This window comes from Rhopalosiphum padi, chromosome 4, assembly GCF_020882245.1.
Source record: "Rhopalosiphum padi isolate XX-2018 chromosome 4, ASM2088224v1, whole genome shotgun sequence".
NCBI lineage: Eukaryota > Metazoa > Arthropoda > Insecta > Hemiptera > Aphididae > Rhopalosiphum > Rhopalosiphum padi.
In genome coordinates, this window is record NC_083600.1 from 45555690 (window position 1) to 45578244 (window position 22555).

The window sequence follows — 22555 nt, forward strand, 5'->3', positions numbered from 1 at the left end:
TAAAAATGAAAAACAGAAAAGTATATTAAGCCTAAAAATTCCCACATTATATTAAAATTGTATTACGTTAATTTTAAATCATAAGATAAATAATTATGAATAATAGATAAAGCGTGGTAAACGATAAGTAATTGCTCAATAAATAAATATGTTTTCAGACGATTATGCGTACATATTCTAATGATCATTTATTAATATTCCATGAATATTTATTATTAAATCAAATTTATGTTAGATTGTACAAAGAAATTAATAATATATAGTATACATGAGAAATGCTCACAATTGTATTTAATTAATTTAAAAGTTATTTAAATATTTCATTTGTTACTGAGAATTATTAATTTTAACACAATGTATTATTGAATCTAAAGCAATCTCATTTAATGTTCTATTCAAATTAAAAATTAAATTAAAATAATCGTATCGTAAATTGCATAGTTCTTAACAAGTTATTATAATAAAAATTCATAAATATACTATAAGATACATTAATAATTTACGGGTTTTTCACTGAATAGTCTTTCTCCTCGCGTGTTCAAATTATACTTAGGTTTGTGTACTTAATATTATATATAAAGTTTAATTTAACATAACATTTTTACCAAAATCCTAATATAGTTTAATCTGGAAAATAATAAATTATCCTTTTAGATAAGATTTATGTAACTACATTTGGCATATATAAAACCGTCTGAATGGAATTTGGAGGATAGATGAATAAGGTTCAAAATCATTTTGAAAGCTTGTGTTTTTAATTTTTACTACATATTATAAAAATAATATGTCTTCTCTATCATATTCAGAAATGAAATGTATACGCATACAGTATAGACGTTGAAATAGTAACCTAAATACCTATAATAAATATAAGTATATCAAAAATATTATCAACAATTTGACAACATACATAATACGGTACGCTCAAATATTTATTATAATTATTAAGCTTTTATATTAAATATAATTATCCCAATATTATATAATTAAACATAGTTGATTCTTTATCAATTATAATAATATAAAATATTATTTGAAAATCACTTAATTTACAAAATCTGATATAAGTCGGTAGACTAGGTATTTCACATTTATTGTATCACAAGATGGCTGATGTAGTAATGATATATTTTTATGTAATCGTAAAATATGAAAGTAATATATTATTGTAAGTTTTATACTTTTTACAACAAATATCGTATTTGAAGTGGTCGTAAAGAATCGTGTCTACATTTGTAGCGTTTAATTTTGTTTAGAAAGGTAAAGATGTTAAACATTTAAATACATTTGAAATGATTACAAGATAAATAATAAATAGTAGAATATAGCTGATAACTAACTAGAACTGCAGATATATATTTTTTATTAATTTTACTGTAGTAATATTTTTTATAAATATTTCAGACTATTTAAATTATTATGTATATTATTTTCATTATAACTTACGAGTTACAAGCTTACCGTATACTATCACTGTTAAGATAATACAGCGACAAGATACTTATCTCATTATCACTGATACAATAAGTATACGGTATTAGCGCCGTAGAAGCTAGACATAATATTATACTGATTTTTTGGAATAACTATAGTATTTTTTTTAGTCGATATTCATAGAATTAGATGTAATAATATTTTATTTTTTACAAACGAAATTCTATTGTTATTACCATATTTATATAAGCGATTTTCACTATTACGACATCTGTTCAGGAATTATCACTATGGAATTATTATTTTATGATATAAGACGTAATGTAACACGTGAAAAGTACAAAAACAAAATAAAGTAATAAATAATAATAATAGTAATGATAATATATTGCTGTAGCCTGTAAAAACATCTCAATGATAAATAATGGTTTTCTTATAAACTAATATTATAATTCAAGAACTACAAAGCAATAATAATTATTATATAAGATATTATATTCATATTTCAAAATACTTTTGTTAAAGGTTTAACGAAACAATACAAATTTAATCGTTATTGTAATTATTATAATGAAAGTTACATAAATACGTGTACATTTATTTCATTTCAGTACATTTAAAATTGGCTATCAATTGATTTTTTCGTGATTGATGTTATTTTTTTCACCCAAATATAGTCGGAATCCACTATACAATCGATATTATTATGCACTCTTGAAACTTCACTGAAATTAGTTTTAAAGAGTTATAATAAAACCTAATGTATGGGTTCCTTTAATCTCAAACTCTATTGTTTTGATATAAATTCGAAATAACCATCTATATATTAGATCAATCTTATTTGAGTATGATTCATTTTTGTTGTTTATTTATAAACTGAAAAACCGAACAAGATGATGAAATAGTATATATTATTATTGTAAACTTTTACAATTATTATTAGCACACATGATAATAATATATCAATATACTTGGATCTATTCAGAATTTATAAAAGGTATTTTTATTAATTTTACGATAACTAGGTATTTTATTATTTCGTGGAAAAATGTGACGGACATCAACCTTTTTGCCTGAAAAAAGTTGACCTATTGCATTTTTCCCGGAAACAGTTATAACAGTAAATAAATATTTCGTTCGATGTTAATTATGTTCTGTAAACTATAAAAAAAAAAATAGTATAACTACACAGCTTTGGCATTGCAAATTTTAAATTTTAGTTAAAACATATTTTATTATAATGAATTTATAAACATATATTTAATACATTTTACATTTAAAATATCAATGAAACCGTTAGACGTTTAATAATCTTGTACACGCATTTTATTATATATTAGTAGTTAACCGTTCAAACGATAACTAAATACATTTGTATATACATATTGATGTCATAAGACACTACCTGACTCAAACCTATATTTTGTTCAAAATCAACGTTAAGTGTCTATTGATAAAATATTCTCTGATTTTTAATTTCTGCAATAATTATTATGGTTTTCTTAAAAATGTATATAATTTTAATTTAATGTACCTAGCTTAGAAGATAGTATGTACATAAATAAGTTTAAATAAGAAACAAATAGTTATATAATATTAAATTAAAATCTTGATTTTATTTTATAAGTGTCATTAAGTCTTTTATTTTTAAATTGCTACATTTTTACCTTTTTTTTCTTAGCATTTCTATAAAATATACAAATAATAGAAAATTATTTTTTTAGTTTATTGAACGCTGACTAAACAATCTGTTTAATGCAACCAATTTAAAATATTTCCTGAGGTCGAAAAGATTAGAGTGGGCTGGTCATGTATGGCGTGCAGAGGGTAGACTGATAAGACAGGTACTCGTTAACAAACCAAATAAAAAACGACCTGTGGGAAGGCCAAGACAACGGTGGTTGGACCGAGTAAGGGATGACTTGAAGACATAACGTAATGGAGCAAGTATTAAGGATGCAGAGGATCGGGAAGTTTGGAGAGCTTTGGTAAAAGCTGCGAAGCGCCTAAATGGTGCGTGAAGTAAAAAAAAAAAAAAAATTAATATTTTGCATCTATATGCCAATACGATGTATATTAATAAATAAAATTCTAAGACACAAATTATACATCGCGTATAATGAACACACTGATGCACTGATTAATATCTGAAATAATTTGGCAGTAATTTAAAATATATGTTTTTTGTACTTTGATGCATTTGAACTTATATTTGGTAAGTACATTAAAACCTTTAAAAAAATATATATATAAAAAGCTTTTTTTTATTAGGTTAATAATTTTTTTTGTAGTTATATAATATTATTTTCCATATACTAATATACCTACCATATTTTTATTGTTAAAAAAAAAATATTATTTATGTCCTACAAACTAATTTATAGTTAAAAGCTGTTATATTTTTTCTTTAAAATCTATAATTTTAGAATTTCGACATAGTGACTTATGACAGCAGTATTGCCTTAAAAAGGGCCACTACTTGTTATACTAAAAGATGAAACAAATAATTGAAACTAAATAATAGATAGTACATCAACCCTAGCCTAATTTATTTATGGTTTGGTCGTCAATAGCTTGGCTGATTCATTTACTCCGTAGGAAAATTCATCACAAAATCTCAATGAAATATTGCAATATTGAAATCGATTTCTGGCATACTCTGATGGAAAATAATTTAATATTCTATCATTTTAAATAATTAATCTTGTTTGACAAACAAAGTTCAAGGAGGTATTATTTTTTATGAAACAACTGCGTTAGTGATTATTAAACGGATATTATAATTTTAAATTATACAAAGGTACCATTAAAATATTCCGTAGAGTAAAATAATTTTATGTTTTAGATTGTTATTTTCAATTTCAAAAATATTAATTAAATTCTATTAGGCATAAATATATTTGTTTGTAATCATTAAGAATGATATATTTGGATGACGTTTTATAATTTATAAATAGCACATATGTGCATATTTATATTTTTTTAACTTTAAGTCAATTTGATAAAATCTTCAGTTTCAATAAAATTAGGAGTAAAGTGCATAACTACGTTATTACAATATTACATATTTACATTTTAATACATGATCTGATCTATTGGAATTTTTATAAAATACTATGTATAAATGACAAACTATTCAGCTTTTAGAAAGGGTATTTTATTTCTTTAACAATAAATAATTTATTATTACGCGGAAAAAAATAACGGTAACCAACCTTTTATCTAAAAATAGTAATAACTAATAATAATACAAAAATAAAAAACGAAGACTACTATCGAAACTAATGGTAATATGTTTTTCATTAACCCAAGACTGTTGCCGGAAAACGAAACATATCACAGGTACTATTTTTAGTATGCACAATATACATGTTCTCATTACCAATATTATAAAATTAATTTTGTGTATAATATATTTATTGGGAAATTTGTTATCAATAAATACGCGTATTATCACAGAATAATATAATAATATTCTGTGGTATTATATGATAGTAAATAAATATTAAATATGTTTAATTTTTTTTTCTTTGTATAATTAATTTTATTAATAATATTACAATAAAAATAAAACCTCATAAATAAAAAGAAACTGGATCAATTTGAAGTAGATCATTTTAATTTGTAAAATTAGATCGTACAAAAACTTTATAAAGATTTACTTTAGTCATTAAGTAGTTATAAAAATATAAACATATATGAATGGCCATGTCAAGTGATGAATGAAATAAATATTGTTTACATTAATTTTGGAAAATAATTACAAAATATAGATATTTTTAAAATCCATTAAATTACATAATATTAATGTGCAATAGTATGACAATCGGGATTGTATCCTGAGTTTTAATTTAAGGATGTGGAACGAGTCTGATATTTAATGTTTATTTTAATAAACGGTACAATAAGAAACAAACCAATATTTTTTTTTTAATTTTGTTTGACTCATTTTTATAGTAGGAATAGCTAGAGTAATACTTTTTACTTGATTTTTGTGTGATTGAAAAATTAGAATATTATTTTAATGTTGTGCCGCCGAGACAATAATGTCAAGACTAGTTTTTTATTTACTACGACTTATATAGTATTAAAATACTACAGTTAAAATTAATAAATTTATATATTATAAGACATTGATGAAAAGAACGAATATAAGAAAAAATAGAAAAAATTCCTATCTATAACTTCATGGTAAAAATATTAGTATGATATATTAATTCTTAATATACGAGTAGTCTATAGGGTATAATATAATACAGGTATATCAGCATTTTTTCATACTTTTGGACGCATTGAAGCGACATTTGCGTACTACGGTAAAGTCCAATTCCACAATCGAATGACACTAAAACCTTTAAGCATCTCTGGGGACCGGATGTGCGTTCACAGATCATGGGATTCTTAAAACGATCGTTCGAACCACTCGTAAAAAACGCTTGGACAATTTTCCCTGAGAATTCCCAAACTCAATTGTTGTTATACGCCATAATGGTATTATGGCCATCGATGTGTAATCGACTATAATAATATTTCAGATAAACTTCCATCACGCTACAATGCTACGCCAAAGATATATTATAATAGATCACTGAGATCTTCCTGGTCAAATTATATTACCATCAAAAAATAGAAATTCCTTTAGCAAAAACGTGAATAGTCTTGTCCTATTTTGTAAATTTGTACAAAATTTTAATATTATTAAAGTAAAATATTTCAAAAAAAGTGTTCAAATCCATATTAAATATTATAATACAACAGCATTAAAAATAAAGGTAATTTTATATGAAGATATTGTTCACATTTGTCAAACAAAATAAAAAGTTTATGACTTGTAACATGTTACACTGCCATATTTCCGAAAAATAACCATCACGTTCAGTTAAAATATTATATTTAAACTAAGCACTAAAAAAAAAAAAAACATTCTTAAAATTGAATTATTACAGGTACTTAGGTAAAATGCATATTATTTAGTGAGATAAATGATAAGCAGTTTTTTTTTAATTTTCTTAAATGTTGACCAAATATTCAGAAATACATACATGATTTGATTGTTTTTAATTTAAAAAAAAAAATGATTTCCTTAGTAATAGTATATAATTTTATTTAATTGACATTTCGTATTATTTTTATTTAAATTTTTAAACTGAATATTAATGTTAAAAATATTAAAAACCAATACATTTAATTAAAAGTTAAATTAAAGTTTTATAAGAAGATTTCAACATTTAAATAAAAAAATATAGCTTAAAATTGGTATAAGTAAATAAGGTTAAAAAAAATATATAGATTTTTTTGAATAGATTTCAATAAATGTGGCTCAACTAAGTTTACCTTTAGTAAAGTATCAATAAACAACGGACATATTATGATTCATATACATATTTAGGCTAATTTTAAATCTTATTTTCTTAACGAAATAAAGTAACAAAGTTATTAAATAGCAAACACTTATATAATATTAAAAATCTTGATAAACTATTAGGTGTACTTGAGTTTTTTTGAAACGTATACTTTTTGTGATTTTTCCGAATCATTAATTTTAACTGATAACATAGATCTACGTGTTTTTCACTCGTGGTAATTAAATTTATATCAATACATATAATGTTATAAAAAATAGCATTTTACAATTTTTAATGAATGTAATAAGTTTGAGCTGATTGAGGTTGTTATTATAAATTTTAATTACTAAATATATTTAATTAAACAAATTATGTTAAGTTTTGTTAAATAGGGTGGGTAATAGTGTACTCAAGAGGAATAAATATAAAAAGGGAAAGTCAATAAGAATTATTATTAAAAAAAATAATCAATAACTGATTTAAATATATTATATAACTATTAAATAATGCTAGTCTTACTTTAAATGCAAATATTTATTTAATAATTCATGTCAATTAAACCATTATTATTTATTTTTGTTTTTAATAAACTATATAAGTCGGATAAAGTACAAATTAAAAAAATAAAATAAAAAGTAAATTAGCATAAAAGATATTTTGATTTTTACGTAGTTGATTATTTTATCATTAAATAGTTTTTTAATAATTTATTGTTGTTAATATTTTTACTAAGTTTCATAAAAAAAGATGAAATGCATTATCATCACTTCATCATAACGGCATTTTATAACTTAAAGTTGTGAATATATATTATGCGTTTAAGTAAAAATAATTTTACTTGATATCTAAATATTTTACCTATTAAACCTACTATTAAAATGTATATATTTTTTTAGTACTTTTTTATTTATTTATTTTTTTTTTGGGGGGGGAGGGGGGTTATATTTTCACTGGTTATTTTTACCTGTAGTTTTTACCCTTTGCTACACGCGCATACACTGAAAAATCTATTATAAGCACTAAATGCCTAGATTTGTAAGTTTTATAGGCAGATGACCTGTAAACGCTGGTTGGTACTGATTATATATTCGACAATAGACTTTACCGATCGCAATATGCTATTTCATCGCGAATATTACCTAAATCGATTTTGGGTTTGTATTTCCTACCTCCAGTTGATGTATTCATTAGCTCATAGAAAATTAAACTCAATTTAAGTCATTCATGTTTAAACCGCCCCAATGGTTGCTTAATACAATCACTAAACCAGTGAATCATAATGTTTGACATTAGAAAGGCGTCGATTGTTAAATTACCGATGCAACTATCCTAAACTTTACTGCTGCTAGATCATATTTCTCAAAAACAATATCTCATATTACGTATAACATAGACTTCTTCCAAAATTAAATCAGTGGCCCCTTTTTTGTTATGTATAGTCATATTATTACATATTATATTTTATGTGTATTATAACTTCGTCTTTTCTTAGTGTAGAATAATGTTGAAAACAACAATGTATACTACATAAATTGAAAAGATACGAAGAATTGTCCTTTGAGAAAAAGCAAAACTTGTCCAATTAACCGGTCGCTTATTATTTGTATATTATAATACTATGTTAAAACTTTTGAAGTTTTTGTTTATAATAATTGATAGCAAAATGTAATAATATAACTATTTTTTGAAAAAAAAAAAATAATAAAAATATAACTGAAAAACTACAATGGTAGTAAAACTTAAGCTATGGTAATTAATTATTTGTCATAAGACTTACATAAAAAATGTACATTTAAATATTATATTAAAATGTTATCAAAATTGAGGTATTAAGTATTATTTTTTTCCCCTAACATATTCAACTATATTCATCAGAAAACAAACCTTTATTACCATCAAGTTATCAAAGAAACAAACATAAATCACATTTTTACTCACTGTAAGCTTAATATGTATTTTACAATACTATTAAAAGAAACAAAAAAAACATATTTTCTTTATACCTAATTACATTTCAACACACTACTATACGCGATTATATTGATTAATTAATAATCAAGGTCAATAAAGTAAGTTATCGAAATGTAATAATTTCGTTTTTAATGTAACAAATATTGTACTTACCGAATTGTTGTAGGCATTTTCCGAAAAGCTTCATGAACCCAGAGCCTAATTGTACGAACTCTAGTCGTTTATCCAACACCAAGTGCCACGGAAAAGCTTTACAGAAGCTCGTTACACCCATTTTCAGGTCATTGGCTCGATGTGACAAAAATGGAGCTGAGTCTTTAACGTCTTCAGTGTCAACCGTGGTCTTTATTGTGTACCTGGAAAATTGTATACGACTGTTCTATTAAATCGTCTATCATAATATTATATATTATTTTTATATCAAATTCGTATATACTATTGAACAAATTATTTACTCAATATGCATTACGCATAAGTCATTCAATTTTGTGACCTTGAAAAATATTTTTATAATATTTCTTAATGGATTATCAAATTTAAAAACAAAATTCTATTCTAGTCGATGTACTTTCTCATTATAATTTTATATTATTATGACGAAACTTATAATATGTGTTAAGGTGAAATAATTAGTTCAACGATTTCCTTGTACTTTCATTTCTTTCGTGCAGACTGATGGCCTCCTCAAACATAGTTTAACGACGTAATGTATTACCTATAGTTTATTGTTTAAAGGGATTTGTGTGAAAATTCGTCTTTTATGATGGACAAAACCATTAGCAATCAAACAACACTATTGCGTGACCATTTCAACATTATTCTTTCGATATTTCTGACCCAACCTACTCCTCGCAGTCCATGGCAACACGTGGTCTCGCAGGGTAGGCACTGCGCTTAATGTGCACTGCATGGGATAGGAATAGAAACTTCGTCGAGGCGATAGTAAATTTTGAGAGAGTAATCCGCTGGAAAAAATCTTTAGAACCAACGATAATGAATATTTTAATGGTACACTTTGAATAGTCCGCACACGGGAAAGCAGTATTCGTGTGCACGAACAATTAACAGCGTTGACGTGTTGTTTAATCGAAGAGCTGACGGAGTAGATTGTTCGAAGATTAAACGTTAATTACTTTCCAAAAACAGCGAAAACTGCCCTTTTGTCTTCGTATAAGTTACGCAGACACTCGAGAGAAACCGTCAGAGGTGGTCGCCTAACTTCTGCTTTATAGCTAGTAGGGTCCACAATGCAGTATAACAAAAGATTGTCGGCGACGAGCTTGTTGAATCCCATGTGTTTCAGACTTGTAACACTATTACTAAGTTTAATCTGGGTACCCAAATTACTAATGCCACAATGAATCGTGTTAATTTGATTGCATATTATAGTATGCACATAGTATTATGTAAACGTGACCGGTCTGTTATAATCGCAAACTAACATTTTGTATAAATTAATTAACTTTCCAGGTAAAGACAATACAATACAATTTAAACATTTCATTTTTATCTCATACGAACGGTTCAAAATATATTTCGCTTTTCTACTCGAATGTTAAAATCACGTGATTATAAAATTATTAATTCGCTGTTGTGACTTATGAATTATGACAACTGATTTAAAATAATGAATTATACATAATATATAAGATATCATATTTTATCAATAAAATTACTTTTGTTAGTAGTACATTGTTATCGAATGACGAATAGTATAGCTTAAATTACATTACATCTATAGTGTAACACGATATGATATTTCGCTAAAGTTTAAGAGTAAAATATATTTATTTGGAATAAAAGTATGTATAATAATTTTAATTGAAGTACAATAAATACAATATTTTATTTTTCATAAGTGCATTTATTTTATGTATATTATATTATATAATATTACTTTTCTTTTAATAAATTTAAATTATCGTTGATATTTTTGATAATTTTCTAATATTATAATTATTATTATTTTATTTTTTTTTTTAATATCTTAAATCTAAATTTAATACATTTTTAAATTTTTAAACTTTTTTTCAAAAATTCAAAAATAACTAGTAAATAATAATATTAAAGATATCAATGCCTACTTGAGTCTCAATAGATAGTCAGTATCAAATATTTAGAACATTTAATTGCAGTTAATTGCAGTTAATTGCAGTTAATTGCAAATACTTGCTGAAACAATTTTACAGATAACAGTTTAGAGCTAATATAACCACCTAGAGGAGGTGCTATTAATTTTTTCAATTTTAACTGTGCTTTTATTGAAAATATAATGTTTCAGTTATGAAATTTAATGGCAAATAAGTTACAAATTATTGAAACTGGTTTGGAACAGCTTCGTGGTTGTAAGTAATGACACGCAAAAAAAAAAAATAATAATAATTAGAATGATATAATTGCATACAAAAGCAATTCCGGTTAGAGTCTAAATATATTCTTCATAAAAACTATGTATTACTACGTGTACTCATAAACTCAATTTCACGAAAATATAAATTTTAGTCGTTCAAGCAGAAAACATAAGTTTTTTTGTTACCTGCAATCACCACTGATGTATCTGATATTAAAACGATTTATTATGATAGTATTCCCAAAGGAACAAACTATACAACCTCTGATTTTGAAATAGCTGGTTTAACACCGTCACTAATCAATTTATAGGGTTAAAAATGTCAGGGTTATAAATAAAAAATATTTTTTACAACTGAATGTATTCCAGATATCATGGGACTTATGCAAAATTAAAATAAACTTGTTCATAAAGGAACCGTTTACACCTTTCAAACAAATTACTGTTCTTACGTGGAAAATTAATATAATATGATTTAATACTTAGTAGTGATGTGTTAACAATTTTAGCAATGTTTAATTATAAATATCAACTAAATCATAATTTATTTGTATTTTAATTAAAATCCCCCCATGTTTTAATAAGTTATACAGTTAACACAGTTATAAGTTATGAAATGTTTTAATTTATTGTACAACATGGATGTAAAGAAAAAAAATAATACGTATATTTAATGTGTTATATATTATCAATTTTTATTAATTTCAATTATTTTTTACCGGAGAAATTATGAATTTATTTTATTATTAATATTTTATTTTCACAATAATTTATATTTACATAATTTATTATTGTTATTAACTTTTGAATCAATACCGACTTATCATAGAACGGTTTTTGGCATAAATACTAAATAAGAAATAAAATAGCGTAACATTAATCTAATTTTTTTTTAAATGTCATTGTGCATGAAAAATATAGTAATATACTAGTATACGTAAATGTTTCCAGACCCCACAACTAATATTTTTAAATTACAATAAAAAAACTAAATTCGTTCTTATTTTTGTTAAAATATGAAATAAAATGCTTACAAAAAAAAAATCATCCTTACTTTGCAATCTAATCTATAAAAGCTATCATATTAACGTATGAAGAACTTTATATTAATTTATTTTATATTTTTGACTGAGCGGTAAGTTATGGATACAAAAATAATAATAATAAAAAAAAAAAAAAAAAAAAACGAAAATCAATATTGCTTATATAAGTGTCTCAAAAAAATTAAAATTGGATATAAAATATCTTGTGAAAATAGGTAGACCTATAGACCTATTTTTGAACTACAACAAATAAACCAATTTCTCCAAAAAGTGAATTCGCGTAGAATTTTATATTTTTACTTCTTTTTAGTCCCAATTACTGGAACTGTTTTACTTATGACCCTCCAAAGTACTAACTAAATATACAAATTTTCTAACAAAAATTATATTGAATCTGACATTCAAAGAATTTTTTCTTCTATAATAAGTGGATCATGACAGTTACATAAGAAAACATAATAATATTATATTATATATGACTGTAAAATCAATACTTGCATCACTTCACTCAGAACCTAAAACAGTGGTTTTCATCAAGACTATAAGTTAATTTTGTTGTTAACAAACTAGAATGTATCGTATGATCTATGGTTGAAATAATTAAACAACGGTAGGCCAGTAGATTGAATAACACACCAATGTGTCCTATACTCCTATATAACAATATATATATAATATATTATCGTATTTGGCTACGAGCCAGACTTGTAATCAATGAATTCCCTCTAATCAGGTTTACTTGATTTTCATTTAATTGTATTTTATTTATACGCAGCTTAATATTTTTCCCGCCAAGATCTAATCAAAGTCTTAAAAAAAACGCATTTAAACATGTTATTTATGTCATATCCAGTTTTATTTTATTGATATGTAAAGTAGATATTTATTATTGTGTTAGAATATTTTTCTATGTTTAAAAATTAACTATTTATATTATGAAATTACAATTGGTATTAGTATAAACTGTTTTTAACAAAGCAAAATATTGCAAAAATAAAAATAAATATTTTTAATTTCTTAGACGCTTCCAATCCAATTAGATATACAAATAGTAAATAACTGAATTATGAATTTAGTAAATATGTATTCATTTGTATGAATATCAGTCCATTTAGTAAATTATTACTTTCGAGTAAGTAAAATAAATATTAAATTAATTGTATAAGAGTTTGTTATTTGATGCATTGTTGTAAAATGGCATTATATCTCAGAAAACAATGCGAAATATTTATCTTTAAAATTATGTCGTTTTTGAAGCCGGTTAAATGATTTAATCCATTATCCACCTCTTAGATCCATGTTATATCATTGTAGAATACATTTTCTACACACCATTATTATATAAAAAAAACAGCAGACTTGAATACTTGGTTAGCAATTTTATTACATAGAAATCTTTAAAATAATACACAATATTATTTCTCATTATCTGTTATTTATTTATTTTAAGAAAAAGTTAATTAAATTTTATTATTCACAAAAAAAGTTCATATTTAAAAAATTGAAAAAAAAACGTAGTCATAACTTTTGTTTAATTATGTATATAGTATATTAGCATTTAAGATATTACATAGAATGAACTGAAAACTCGATAACGTCAATAAGTACTTGAAATAGCGTGGAATAATAACTTATGCTATGTTATTTAAAATAATTGTTTATTAAACATTTTTTGTGAATATATATATTTTTAAAGATGATAAGTCGTCACAATAAGTTTTTATTCGTCGTCATTTTCTTTATTTTGATCACGTCTCGAATAAAAAAAAACAACAGTTTTTGTGTATATTGGATTATTATAATATTATTATGCACAAAGAAATCGTAAAATATTATCTGCTGACCGGTCGACCAATGACAGCCGTAAACGTTTAACAATTTATAACGATGACCTAGTTTTGGGAGGTAGGTTGGTGGGCCAAAATCGGGAAAAACGGGAGGTTTTGGCTTTCAAAGTCCGCTGTTTTTGTGACGTTGATGAATCTGAAAATGCATTTATAATACCGACACGTTAGCGGGTGGGGCAGTCTAATGGGCCTGTAAAATAATGAATCCCGTGAAGTTTATTGTGCCCCCACCGAAAGTTTTGGACGTGCTCCCATATAAATGCATTTCTATACTTCATTCGTATTTTTTTTTATTTTTTTATTTTTTTATTTTTATCGGGAAATTCTTGGGTTAGTTCTTATTTATCCAGTTCATTACAACATGCATCCACGTCAACCAAAACATAAAATAAATAATAAGCACAAACCCACTCTACACGTACGTCATATTATATGTGAGCATATTATTGTATACATTTTGAACGTTGTCATTCGATATTAAAATAAATGTAATATCAAATATACGAACCGAGAATCCTTCAAATTATTGTAATATACACTATATAAATATAAATATGAGTAATTTATATTTTGTAGGTTGTATGATGTTATATAATAAGATTATTTTTGTAATGAAAAAATTTATTTTATCAACATTTGGATTTTAAATGGATTTTCGCTTATATGAAAGTACTATAATATTATGATTGTTACATAATTTTTATATAAATTTTCATTGAGTGGTTGGATAATATTCTATTAAAAAGTAAAAAGTAAGTGTCTATATGATGATAACATCAATCAAAATAAAATTACACAAATTTACTCATATTATATGATTTTAATAATAGTTATATTAATATTTAACTAATATGAAAGAAGAGTGAACAAATTTGAATCAAACCTATTAATAATATGCTTTGTCATTTATAATATTTTCTTGAAAACATCGAGAATTTAGAAATATTGGCTTTTGTATCTGAACATAATATTATGCATTTTTTATAATTAATATATGTAATACGATATTTTTAGGAAATCCATTATTGAATGATTTTAAATTAATGTTATTTGATGCATAAAACATAAAATAATGTTTTAATAGAATATAGGATTTGTTACGTGGGTATAACGTAATTTATTCCAGTATTACTGAAGTCACCATTATTATTCCAAATGTTGTCTCGTTATTCATTTTCTTATCATCATCACGTGTTGAAAATATATGAATATTCTAGGAATTACATATTTAAAATGATTTACGAGGTTTGTATAGGCTATGCGTATATATTATTATATAAAAACATGCTTTCCTAACACAACATTTTTGGTATTTTAAGATAAAAAAGGTCTGACTTTATGTATTCGACAGTTGAAATAATTTTTATTCAAAATAATATTGGCATAAATTTACTACCGACAAGAAAATTTCAAAAACTATTTTTATCTTCAGAAAATCGATGTAATACATTTTATCTATAATATCTAAAATATTAAATGTATCAATCCATAGTATGTTGTTGTTAGTAATACTAAATAACTAATAGTATTTCAATATTGTTTTCAGTTATGTTAAAATATTGTGTAGGTTATGTATTAAGTATTGTAAGCATTTGTATAAAAAAATTATATTACACAATTTCGATCAAAAATATTAATTATTGGTAGAAACTATTTGACGACCGATATCTATTCTGTGATTTCAATTAATCCTTTAATGGAAACGTAATGATATTAAATTAATAATGTAAATAAAAGGTGACTTAACAAATCCTCAAAATATATATTAAACATTTTCAAATAATTATGTTGAACTATTTAGTAACAATCTATATTTTTATTACAATATTCAAATAGTGTTTATCGTGTGCTAATAAAGGCATCTACTTAAATTGTACCATAAAATCAATCAATAATCTAACTTTTACTGAAATTCGTTGCAAGTCAAACATGAATAAAAAATGGTAAAAACTTCAAAAGTTTAGTGTACCGTAATTTGAAAATGTGTGTCACATACATAATTGTATTCTCTTTTTTCAACGCTCACCCCATTATTTGTTTGTAAACGTGGTTTCACAGTAAAATTCGTTAAATTCCCTTATTGGTTTTTGTGTTTATTGAAATTCCATCTCTCCGATTTCAATTTTCGAAAAAAATAATAATAATAATGTACTGCGAGTTTGATAATGCTTTTTGTGTTAATAATTTATGGGAAAGTGGACCAACCCTCGGGGATGGTCATTGCAAATAAAAAAAATAATATCATAATTTTATGTGCAAGGTTAAATGGAAATAATGGATTATTGGAAGTCCCAATCCTACTACATATTATTATGTATTTAACTATAGTTTTGTAATTGTGGAGTATACATTTCAAAATACTTCTGATAAATATATTGTATACCTATTTAATTATTTCAAATGCTATCGAGTTATTTATTTTTATTTTTGGTATACGTTATTGAAATAACATTTCGATATACACGTTTATAAATATGTAAATTTGTAATACAATGTATTATCATATTATAACGAAACAAATAAATAAACAATTATGTTAAATACGAATGTATTACTCGAATAATTAATATAAATAATTAATTGACGACAGTCTATATTGTCTATATTTCTAATTATATACGTACGCATACTTCATAATTTTATTTACAGATGTTCGTATCTAGGTAATAATATATTATTAAAGTTTTTTTAAACAATAAAGCTAATTAGTTATACTACCTATTATAGTTGTAAAAATGGTAAAGCTTATTTTTTTCTACAAATTTGTCATAACAAAAAGTCATAGTGTTATTTCGTGCAATTGTTTTTTTCCGAATAAAATTCAGTTATAAACTAAAAAAAAAATTATTATTTTTTTATGGAGAGTACAAAAATATAAATATGTTATTTACACCTATTAAAAATAGATTTTTGAATATAGTGTTAATATGTAATTTGTAACAACAGTAATTAAAAGTCAAAGATTTTTAAATTAAAGTACAGTCATACAGACATATAAAAAATGTATAAACTATGACAAAATAATTTTGTGAATTATGAATTATTGATATATTCTGTTTAACTTATCAACATTTTATTTAAATAAATATATCATTTACCACCTTAACATATTGATATACTCATTCACGAACTATATAGTTATACAGTATACGTAATTCATCGAACAATTTATTAATAATTTATGTATACATATTCTTCATAAATAGTTCGATAAATTATAAGATAATCTATTTGTCAAATTGTTTAAACTTGCTTCACTAAGTTTTATTGAGTACAAAGCAACTTACCTATACAATGACGGGTCACTTGGGTGCATGCCAAGTCGGATATCTGGTCGTGACCCATAGAACCTGGTTGCGACACCGGACAGTGTGCCGGTCAACAGGTGGGCCACACGCTTTCCATCTGGTCTACTTGTCCGAAGGGTCAAGTCCAACACACCTGGCTCATCGCCTGGTCGGCACGTTAAATCCGAGCTGGCCTCCTGTAATAACATAAAACATTAATAAGAAAAATAAATAATCTAGTATTATAAATAATAAATAATATATTGAATGTATTTAAAAATTCCATTTTATATCTAGTGCAAAATTAATAACTCATCATAAATGAGTAAAATAATTATATTGTTTCGAAATATTTTTTTAAATATTTAAATAAAATTGTGTTTTATTTTAAATATTTGATATTTTGGTGCAAAATGAATCACATAAACATTATTTTTGTACTCGCGTTTATTTCTATGCTAACATTGTTCATTTTAAATTTAAATAAGATTTAATGCCCCAAAAACGTCCATCCGCGGATTACTATTTGTAAGAAATGTTATAATAAACGACTTTTAAAAAAATGTTTGTTCGGCGCGTTCACAATAATAAAAACAATATTATGTCCTTTAAGATTAAAAGTATTTAAGAAATAATTAATTTAATTTTATCATTAAATTATTATTGTCTCAGATGGAAAAATTAAATTATTAATTAATTGCTCATTTGTTAAATAATTTTATAGTTTTATTGTTTCAAAGATTGGATATTATATATAACAGTCGAGTTAATGTAATAAATTATTCAATAAGAAAAGAAAAATTTTAGCATGGTATTACGATATTATATTATAAAATAATGATAATTACGTCATGTAAATATTGTAGGTACAGAATTATTGTCATAGTTAAACTAAAATACAATTTTCATTGAAATGTTGATTTTAACAACATATAAACATTATTCGCATTTATATTAATATCTCCTACTGACTGTTACCTTTAATAGGAAAGTTAAATCGTTGAGATGATACTGTTCGGTCGATTATTTCGTTAAATAATACATTTATAATAATATAAGTACTCGCTGGTTTGAAGCCTTTCTTTTAACCGAATATTAATGTAGTTTTTTTTTACACCCATAACAGTTATAAAAACGCGAAACTTCGACAATGTTACCGGTGAATAATCCAGTAGGATCCTCAAAATGGTTATCAACCATTGCAGTGATAAACGATGAAACACTTTTGGATTGTGTGGCAAATTGTTTGCACCCGTACGAAATGCGATTCGAATCCTCAGGCCATAAAATGGCTACCACGTCAGTGTATATGCGTCTAAAGCTAAAGGGATGACGGTGCCTGGAGAATAAGAATTTTCTTGAAGCTTAACAGAAAGCGTCTCTTTGGGTGATAATTGAATGCGTCGTTCCAAATAGGGATACGGTTTATAGAATAGAAACAATGTTTACGGACATTCCGAATGGAACGAAAATCGATCTGAACGTAAACACAATAAAATCAAACGGTTCCAATTAAATTAATTCAACCTCGATGAATAAATAATTATAAAACGGTCGTATTTCGAGCAACTTTGTTTGTATATTTTTAATTGGTCATTGTAAAACAGCGTACAGGAATGTATACAAATTCACTATAAAGAATACATACCTGCCTATACTATAATACATATTAAACAGCCAATACGCCAATAATTTTATATTTGGTAAGTTTTCATTTTGAAAGTAAATACTTTTGATTATAACAATTATTTGAAAACATGATTGTATATGGAATGTTTTTAACACTTTAATACGAATTATATATTTACATATTATGTTCAAACACGATGGAATAAAATTGAGTTTTTATCTGTTTTGAAATAATTTGTATTATGCATAGTATAATGAACAATATTAATCATTTAATGCAGAATATAATTAGTTATAAAGTTATAAATAATTAAATCGCGATATATGTTCTACAGACTATGAATTAGATTCAATTTTAGATTTTATGTTTCCGATAATTTTATTTCACAAATACGTGAATACTTAAATACATAAAAAAACGATGCATTTAATAAGTTTAAACTAATTATTTATACTACATTAAATTGTACAAAATTAAAATTTGAATTAACTTAAACCAACTATTATTTCTATAGATGTAATTTAAAATCCCCTGTATAAAATAATTGCAATCGATTTTACTTTTTCAGTTAAATTTAAAATTATATAAGTAAGTCAGAACAAAAAAGTCTCATACTTTAAACATCATAACTTAAAATAAATATAAGTAGCAAATATTTGTAAACAGACTATTAACATAAATCTTAAAATTCTCAAATTAATAGCATATTATTTTGTCTTAGAAAACTTTTTATAGACATTAAAGAAAAAAAAAATTACGCCGTAAAAGTATATTTTTTCAGTTTATAATGAATAATTATAACCAATGATAAAAACAATAAAATTAAATAAAAAACAAATTAATTAATTAATTTTACTAAACACTAACTGTTTTTAATTGAAATATTTGTGCGTGTACGCACTTTTATATATATTATAAATGCATACTTTAAATGGAAACTTTCTGTTTAAAAATTACAAACTATATATTTTTATAAATAATTTAAGATAAATTTATAATTATCAAAGTTGCATAAATTACAATCTGGTACTCTTGACTGAAAATCAGATAACGAAAGAGACTGGTGATATGAATATTACAGTATTTTTGCGTAATTGTGTGTGTGTGACACAGAGAGAGTATTCTAACAACGATTATTTTTCCTCTCAGAAAAATTCATATATATTTTTTAAACGTTCACTAGTTGTATAGAATGTGGTGTATTTTTTGTAAAGTATATAACAGTAGACGAAAAAAAATAACTTTTGAAATGCTGAAAAAAAACAATGGATATGGTATGCAGATAGACAGCGTGTCAGTATAATAGTAGCTTGTGGTAGATTCTGCATTACGTTTTAATATATAATAGTACATATGTGTACAACGCAGTATATAAAGTACTAAATAAATAAATTCAAAAACCGCTATGGGTTTTAATTCCCATTAGGGAAAGAAGTGTACCATAAAAATTATTTCCAACGAAGTGGTGCATGGTGGTGATATCGTACGGTTTTTAACGAAACAGCTACCATCCCTTTCGGTAAACAAAATCATATTACACTATAATATGTTATTGTTGTGACTATTTTGTTAAATTTACACAGTAACAATAACGCTATTTTTTGACAGTCTTGGGAAATACGAATATTTATATTTAACAGCAATAATATTGTATAATAGTATACTATATAAACAAATATAGTGTCTCGCCAATCGTTTGCCCGTAAACTAAGTATGGATATAACCGCAGTTTATACTCTTTCAACTTTAATACAAAAGTAAAATATCTGAATAATTGATAGAAATCAATAATTCAGATTTTAAGTTGATATTTATGAAAATAATCTTTGTAAATTGCAGACTATAAAAGCTTTATGAAATACGAAAACAGAAAAGTGGAGTTAAATATCTGAACTCTTATAATAATAAAATATTTACACTAATTTAGTTTTCCGTTTTCATATTTAAAAATTATGATTTCCTAACTGCGTTTACCACTCTTTATTTAACTTGAATGTTTCTCTTGCACTTTTTGCGTACTTCGTTGTCTCTTAACATCTATACACTTCGTCCTACCAAATTTTGACACATTTTAACGCAATAAGACGTGATTTACCACATATTATTAACTATATACAGTATAAACGTTACGGTAATTCTACTAAAATAAAAATAATAAATTTCCTTTTGTCTAATTGATGACATAATATGATATAATCAGTACTAGAAAGAAATATTTTTTTGGAAAATTCACGGACCTATACGAAATAAAAAAGGAGATTATTATAAATGGAAAAATATTGAACTGGAAGGTAAAACGATTAGAGTTTGCTGGCAATAATAGGTGATCTGATGGTTGAATACTTATAATACGAAATGTCTTAAGTAGAAACTCGAAAAAAATAAAAAAATACTAAAGGCGTTAGTGGTCTACTAGTAGTTGTTGGAAAGATTGTAGTAAGGAAAGATATTTCAGATGTCAACGCGCCATTGTAAACTGTAAGATATCTATCGAGGTGAACGGAGAAGTTTGGCGGTTAACGGGCAAGAGGCCTTGATGGCCTGTGTAGTGCTAAAAAAATCTATTCAATGTACAGCTGGGTCAATGGTTAATATTATGATGTAGGTGCATGCAAGGCATTGGTGGCAGGGTAAGTGCAAGAGGAGCGATCCGGCTACATACACTCTTATTTGTGTAAAATAGTATTGATGAGTGCCGTTTACGGAATTTATCATAATATTGTGAGCCCACGAATCAAACGTACTTTCACGAGTCCCCGGGATTTTCTCGAGACCGAATCGTCAATGTTCTACAATTATAATAATAATAGTTTATCTATTGGATCTAATGGAAGTCTGGCTAGGACAAGAAAATATAGTAAAATTCCTCGATCTGCAACGTTTCGTGTAATTATATTTAATGTACGCTAGTCCGTATTATTATTATTATTATTATCATTATTATTGTGAAAAACACACGCGATATTATTTTGCACGACTTTGGAACTTTTGATGACGTATTATATAATATAATGATGTGTATGCCGTATAGTAGTATGACGCGCTGTTTGCGACGTGCAATGTTATAATCCTATTATGCCTATAGACGTCAGACTCATCAAAAATAATACAAAGATAATAGTATTACGTTTTAACCGATGCAACATCAAACGTAAAATCGCAGACAATATAATTTTACATGGGCGTTAATTTAGCTACATTCTTGTTTTTGCGTTGTATAAATCATCAAACAGTATAATAACCTAAAAATAATTTGTTACTTCGACATTGTTTTATATATTATTTATTAATTTATTTACTAATTACGTAGGTTCAAGGTAAAGAATCCGTTAGAATAAAAAAAATGTAGGTACTTCAAATTATTTTTGAAAATTTACTAAATAAGTTTTAATATAATATGAGATAAAATATCCAATGTTTACTTTGAATGTACGATACGCTTAAGAATTTGTAGCCTTAATTAAACGAAAATAGACATTTTTTATCTTCTAAAATGTAATATATTATATTAAAGTAAGTCTAAAATCGTAGCTATTAATATAATATAATAAACAACAGTCCAAACTGTAAACCACTTTTATAATAATATTATTATGATTCATAGTGTATTTTATACTTGTTTTAGTTTATAATTAAGATTATAACGTA

General features: G+C 24.9%; 1 protein-coding gene across 1 annotated transcript in view; it reads right to left on the reverse strand.

Annotated features, from left to right (window-relative positions):
- LOC132929609 (head-specific guanylate cyclase) overlaps positions 1 to 22555 on the reverse strand; it is a 237184-nt gene that overhangs the window by 112615 nt on the left and 102014 nt on the right. The window contains exons 6-7 of the mRNA XM_060995082.1: positions 17278 to 17474; positions 8904 to 9106 (exon numbers count right to left, since the gene is read on the reverse strand). Coding sequence (XP_060851065.1) covers positions 8904 to 9106; positions 17278 to 17474 — 400 coding nt within the window. The remainder of the gene's footprint in view (positions 1 to 8903; positions 9107 to 17277; positions 17475 to 22555) is intronic.